At 39.9% G+C, this 7,334-nt stretch overlaps 2 protein-coding genes across 2 annotated transcripts in view; one reads left to right on the top strand and one right to left on the bottom strand.

Annotated features, from left to right (window-relative positions):
* LOC147169542 (uncharacterized) overlaps positions 1-7,334 on the bottom strand; it is a 70,039-nt gene that overhangs the window by 24,811 nt on the left and 37,894 nt on the right. The gene's annotated exons all lie outside the window — the stretch shown is intronic.
* LOC147169544 (beta-1,3-galactosyltransferase 2-like) lies at positions 1,475-3,903 on the top strand. Its single transcript, XM_086082949.1, has 2 exons — positions 1,475-1,578; positions 2,835-3,903. The coding sequence occupies exons 1-2, from the start codon at positions 1,535-1,537 to the stop codon at positions 3,901-3,903; spliced, it is 1,113 nt and encodes a 370-aa protein (XP_085939075.1). The 5' UTR covers positions 1,475-1,534.

Below are 7,334 nucleotides of genomic sequence, written 5' to 3'. Positions count from 1 at the left end.
ATATAACCACTAGGGGGTGTCCTGGGCTATGAAATAATCATTATGGTGACCAGTAGGCTATGAAATAACAGTGAGGCTTAAAGCCCCAGTGTGTAGTCCTTAGCGCCATCTAGTGATCAAAGAATAGCATTAGAAACACGCAGGAGCACACACACTACGGTGGCTCAGAGAGATCACATTTCTCATTTTGCGTGAGCAAACCAGCATCTTGGCGAGCGACAACGACGTGGCAGCTGTTGTGAAGCTGGAGAGCGACGCTGAAAAATCGAGCAAGCCGGAATTAGCCGGAACAGCTAACAAGAGCGGCTAGCGGGAGGAGCTAATAAAAATTTTTAAAAAGCTAGTAAAAGCTTGTGAGAGCCCGAATCACAGGAGTTCGTGACGACCACCTGCAGGTCCCAGCTATGGAAGGTAATCTGCAGTCGACCCGTTGGGTTTGACACTCGATGCAAGCACCACCCGGGCTAACTACATTTGCGAAGCTGTCCTTTGGGCATTTGTAGCAGGAAGATGGCGGCAAAACAAGGTAGCTCTTGTAAGGTGAGGCTGCAGCCTTGTAATATATGTTTATGTAATACAATTTTTTTTTTTTTTTTACATATTATCGACATAAACAGTCGTTTTTTAGAATGGATGAATTATTAGTTCACCACTAGATGGCGATAGGGGTCACTGAATCCCAAGATTCAAGGTTGTGTTTTTAGACTTTTACTAAGTGCATGTAAGCATTTGAGCTACTGTATTTGGACAGACAGAAAACTTTGTTACATAAAGTATGTCAGAAATAAAGAAACAGTAATCAATGAATGTACCATAAAAAAAAACCCAGACATCTCAAGTATAAGACCACCCAAAAAAAAGTACAGTATTTGTAAGAATTGTGAAAACTTGCAAAAATTGAAGTCAATGGTAGACATTTGAGTTAAATCCTTCGCTACAGAACAAATTGAACTCGTAATTCAAGGTCCCGCTGTACTTTGATCCGAGACTAATTCCATGGCGCGTGTGCAAACTTCGCACCTGCCAGCTGTAAAGATAACAGCAGCAAATTAGAAAAAAAACAAAAAACAGCCGGCTAAAACTCCACACGCCCGAGGCTTATTGTCCAACATGTTCCGTACCAGACATGTTAACAGCATACCTGTAGGCTGTGTAAGTGTCAACAACTAGAAACTAGCCGAAACCGGTCTAGGACTAATCATTTGTTTTAGGCAAAGTTGCCTGGCTAACAGTTTTGGCTGATTCCTCTTGTTTTAAAACCGACGTCGGGAGTCGGATGGCGTTGGGCCGACGGCATGCGCTGTCTGATCAGTGACTGTCGTGAATATATATATATATATATATATATATATCAGCGGGCCAAGTGGTCCTTCCTTCTTACCTGGCTGCCCCCCGTCCCTCAACAGTGAGATTAGTGGTGAGTGGGTGCGGCCCCTTTATGAGAAAGCAAGGGAAGACGATGCGACAACACGAGTGCAAGGTGGAGCGTTAACACCTGGTGCAACAGTCGGACCACATCAAAGGACTTAAAACCATGAAGGACCGGAAAGGAAGTCCAAGTGCGAATGGACTGAGAAGGTATAGTTCCGATTTTATTTGTCCACCTGTCAGCCTGTTTTGATCGAAGCGTGTTGTAGGCGAGTTACAGTTTTGTACAAACTTTTGTTTTTTATTTTAAGCCTTTCGTCTAGAAAAGAGTACCTTTTTTTCTTTACTACTATCAATTATCAACTTGGCACAGTTAAACAGCAGTCTTTTTTTGCGCCCCTTGTTTGCTTTTATGGTTTTATCCTGGAGTAGCATGTATATGGGTGTGACACTTGAAAACAAACTGGGAAGAATGAGCTCTGGGATTAGGACTTGAACCGCTCCTTCAATTGTGTGCCACATCTGCGAGCTTCACAAGGAAGTTTGCACATTTGTAAAATAAATAATCACCCGATTAAACAAAGGAGGAAAAAAAAAAGGAAAACAAATGAACTTATTCTTGGGTCCCTAAAAGTTGCAATATGGAACTTTTTTCCCCAAAATAACTTTACAATAAGCTTTTTATTTGACCATTTATGAGTGAAATGCCTTCTAATTAGTAGATTAACACTTTAGCTGTTCACAATGGGTACTCCTGCAAGCCTCTGGCCAATAGTTTTCAGACTGGATTCGGGATGTGACGTAATGTGTGTGGTGTGTATGTGAAGAACGGTATGTGCAGTTTCATTTTTCGCCAGCAGGTGGCAGTATCGATTCAAAATAGAATATTCTACGTTCAGTAGCTTTAACACTTACAACAATAAATATATCAATTATATTTGAATAACCTACATTACTTTGTCCCTTTGTGGCCTACATGTGTCACTTTATGACAAAGTGAAAAAGAATAGGACCATTTTTGGACCAAACTATTAGTTTCACTTTTGTTTCCACTTTTGTTAACAAGAGTATGAAAATCTAGAAAAAATATGTAGTGTACATAAAATGTGTGATTAATCTTGAGTTAACTAGTGAAGTCATGTGATTAATTACAATTAAAAATTCAAATCGCCTAATGCCCCTAAAAAAAAAAAAAAAAGAAGATTTTTTTTTATTTTTTTTTTAATTTGGGGCGTCAGACGATTACATTTTAAAAATTGTAATTAATCGGTTAATCACAAATTTTATATATGGTGTAAATGCACAATGAAAAAAATTCTAGGTTTTCATACTCTTGTTAACAAAAATGGAAAAAATGTGAAACTAATATAATAATAATATAATATATATAGTTCAAATGAATTGTTGACGTCTATAGCCGTTAATGGCAGTGAATGAGTTCATTTGAAACTGTGTGTGTTTTGCAGAAGACTGCTCTGCAGACATCTCCATTATCCTCGGAAAAAGACATGCTTCAAGTACCTGTTCCTGCTGTGTGTCATGCTACTGGTCTGTTACATATGGAAAGAGAAGTCTCTGCTCCATCAGCACTACCAGTTGCTGGTGAACCACAGCTACCGGATCAACGCCCCTCCTTACCGGGTCCACCCTAAGCACAAAGCCAAACTGGATTACAACATTTTCAGGCCCAACGTTGTCCCGTTGACTGCGGGAACTCAGTACCACCCAGCGTACCCGCGGAACTATCACTTCATCTTGGATGTCGGCGACGTATGTGAGACGCGCAGGCCTTTTCTCGTCCTAATGGTTCCCGTGGAGCCCAGCAACGTTGAGGCCCGGGACGCCATCCGCAGCACGTGGGGCAAGGAGAAAGTGATCCAGGGCAAGAAGATGCTGACTCTTTTCATGTTGGGCCTGGCTGAAGGGCCTGATCTGCGGCGGGAAAACGAGATACACGGAGACCTGATCCAGAGTAACTTCAGGGACACGTACCTCAACCTGACCATCAAGACCATGGTCATCATGGAGTGGCTGGCCACGCGCTGCCCTGCGGCCGCCTACGCCATGAAGGTGGACTCGGACATGTTTCTCAACGTGGACAACCTCGTGCTGATGCTGCAGAAGCCGGGCGTCCCCCGAACCGGCTACCTGACGGGGATGCTCATGCGGGACCAACGGGTCCATCGCTCAAAAAGCTCCAAGTGGTACATCCCAGAGGAGATGTACCCGGATCCCACCTACCCGCTTTACACTCTTGGCATGGGCTACGTGTTCTCCAATGATCTGCCGCGCAAGTTGGTGGACATCTCCAAAAGCATCAAACCCTTCAACATTGAGGATGTTTTTGTCGGAATGTGCATGAAGAAGCTGGGACTGGCGCCCGTGTCGCCGCCCGACCCCTCCCAATTCCGAGACTTCGACACCAAGTTCGACCGCTGCACGTACTCCAAGATCATCACCTCCATTTTGGCGTCCCACAAGGAGCTCGTCAGTTTGTGGATGATGGTCAAGATGCAGCCTGGATCCCCTTGTTGAAATCAAAAGATTTTAATCCAAGATGGGGGGATCCAACAGTGGATCGTTTACCGATTGTGTCAAAGCACCTGTGGCTAATGCTAAACGGTGACAGGTAGTGATGGGAAAATGAAGCTTCATGAAGCACTTGTAATATTTTTTTACTCCTCTAGATGCCACTCTTGGTTGAAAGATGCAGTGGAAACGTCATCAATTTCCTTTGCACTAGCCTTTATATTTAAACCAAGAGCACCATCTAGGGGAGTCCAAAAATATCACAAGTGCTTCACGAAGCTTCGTTTTCCCATCACGAGTGACAGGGGTTTGACTTACAGCAGCTGGATTTGACACCCCTGGCAGTGTTAGCCAGTCAGCTATCCAGACACCGCCACACATTCCTGAGAATATTACATTTACTTGAGTACATGATTACGCAGGAAATGGAATGAAGAAATTCTACTTAAAAAAAAAAAAAAAGTAAAACAAGGAAGTAGCTCAGAACAAAGTTATTCTTTTCTACTGCCATATCGACCGCCGGTACAAAAATTAAGTAGCACAATGACGATTCATCCACTATATTTATTGATACAGTGTTTGAGGAAGGATAAATGTTTAGCTTCAGTATTTATTTATTTTTTGCACCTCTTTGTTGAGCATTCTTCAACACGTAATAGCAACAAGTGAGAATATATTTGCTCTTTGTTCGTGGTTGAGGGCTTTCAAACAATTTCGACAATAATTGACTTTGCGGATACTTCAATGGAGGAAGTGAAAGATTTTTTTTTTCCACCCAAGGCTGCTCAGAAAACGTGTCAAGTAAATTGAAAGCGCAGCAATGAAGGACGTCACAAGCACAAGTGCAGCTGAGACGGGTTCAGCTTGACTTTAGGATGAATAACAAGAATTTAGCAGAGTGATATTCACGTTTTTTTTATTCTGAATTTACCATAAGGTTGTGCATTTGTTATACGGAGTAGAAAATGCACACAAATAGATTTGCCACTTCAAAACAATACATTTAGACAAATAATTCATTATGATTATGATGATGATGATAATGAAGATGATAAGGAGGATTATCATCTTCCTTATCATCATCATCGCTGTTACTCAAAATCAAACATTTATTGTCATTGTGACGTTCTAATCAATTTAAAAAAAAAAATGCTAATATTAGTCAAAAAATTCAAAAAATGCACATTCCAGTCTGTCAGTAAAAAAAATGCGATCGAACATCCCAATATACAGTATATACAACACTAATATAAACAAACATTACATTCCATACTACAAATTAGTACGTTATTATTATTGTTGTTTATTTGTCAAATTTCAACTAATTTTAATGTATTGTGTATTTACAACTCAACGTTGCATCTTTAGATGAAGCAGAATGGAAATAACAAAAAGTATACAATACTAAAAATATTTTCAAATACTACTATTATTACCACTACTGCTACTTCGATTACCTCTAATAATATGTATATTCTTTAGTAGAATTCTAAAGCACCATTACAATATTATTTATGCATTGACTACTACAGTTTCGTAGATCTTTTTGTTGTTGTTTGTTTGTGTTTTTAATATGTGCTCATGATATTACATTTGGGGGAACTTCAAATCATATGCTTCTTTATGATATTTGTGTTGTTGTTTGTAGTTGGCTGGAAGATTGTACATGTTAACACACTGTTTAGTGACGCTGGTGGCTAAATCGAAAACGTTAGCAATAGCATTAAGTCAAAGGTGGTCAAGAGCTAAAATGAACACAAATGTTCAAGATGGTGGCACAGTTTGAATAGATTCTATGCTGTTTTACGTACTATTGTGTACAAAATGTCCCTTTTTAAAATGAGGTGGACTAATTAAGTACATCATTTTATGTACTAGATGATTTTAATAATTAGTGTAAAGCATATCTTATTTAATGAAGCTGACAGCCCGAAAATGTGAATTGCATGACTATTAATAAAGTCCTTTGTTTCATTCTTTAGGAGTCAAGTTGTATTGACGTGGTTACTCGTTTTATGTCCACCAGAGGGCGCCTTATACACGACATCAATGCAAAAAACATTCAACCAGCCATCCATTCAGAATTCAGACCTCTTTTTTGAGGGTCAAGACTTGGTTTTAGAGTTTAGGTTCGAATTGGGTTATGGTTAAGGGTAGGGTAAGGAATGGAGGTAGGCAATCATTTTTGATGGTTGGGGTTAGAGGAAGAGGCCAAGTAGCCCTGGATGCAGAGTGCAGTTCGAGGCGTGCCTCAACGTTTGACTCCGCTCACACGGATTTTTCAAAATTGGTTAAACAATTTTTTTGCCAACAAAACTTGCAGATTTAATGGTACGCCTTATGATGTAGTTTTTTTTAAACACATTATAGAGCATTGAAAATTACAAACACTCAAGACTCAGTCAGCCGAGGGGGGAGCTAACTAAACGGTTTGAGGAAGAGGCGGAAATGCAGTACTACATGTCCCCAGCAGATAGCGCCTCCCCTGTAGATTCTCACTGAAGGCATCAAAACTATGACAACTAACGAACACATGTGGAGTTATGTACTTAACAAAAAAGTGCGGCTTGAACTAACACCATCTATGAATTTAGCGCCAAGTCGTACCACGAACTCAATTCCATCCGCATCTAATCAAGGCTAACCCAAGATGGGCTTGCACAGCCTGGCTTTGTGCACGCTCCCGGGGTAGATAAGAAGCCCTGGTGAGTCGGCGAAATGGCGATCAATCATGTCAAAAGACAGCAAAACGAGAGCAGTATCCTTTTCACAAACATAACAAAAGTTATTGATGGAGCCGTATGAAGAATTCAAGACAGAAATCACCCCCCAAAAAAGAGGCACTACTGCAGCTTTATCAATAAGACGAGGGTAATGGCATTGGCAAAAACAAAAACAAACAAAAAAGCTGACAGACTAAATGCATAAGTTACATGTTAGATGTGTATTTCACATTAACAGTGTTATTAATGATACATTTTATATAAATCAATCAATCAAATCTTTATTTCTGTAGGCTAGCACCTTTAATACTTTAAAAGCAACACAAAGTACTTTACATGAAAGACAGAAAGAAAGAAAAAAAGAAAGAAAGAGAAATCAAATGTTACTAATTAATTGTGGAAATGGCATTCTTTTGATTTAGAACACTTTTTAATGAACGATCAGACATAAATCTGAGCAATGAGATTTTAAATGAAGGGAGAATGAGACTCGGGTCCAACTTGTTGAAAACGAATTTAAACCAAAACAAGAACATGACGTATCTCTATAGAAAGCTGCAAGCATAGATTGACTGATTGATTTTGACTGCTTGTCAGACGCAGCATCTTTTTTCCCAAATCTAAGCGAGATGACTTTTGTCGATTTAAAATGCATTAAATGAAGCGAGAAGCCTACTCGAGTTAAATTGCTTCTTCTTCTTCTTCTTTTTTAAT

Source organism: Leptonotus elevatus, chromosome 8 (assembly GCF_054856555.1).
Source record: "Leptonotus elevatus isolate MCC_2025b chromosome 8, RoL_Lele_1.0, whole genome shotgun sequence".
NCBI lineage: Eukaryota > Metazoa > Chordata > Actinopteri > Syngnathiformes > Syngnathidae > Leptonotus > Leptonotus elevatus.
Note: the sequence above shows the minus strand (reverse complement) of the source record. Positions and strands in the feature narration are given on the sequence as shown.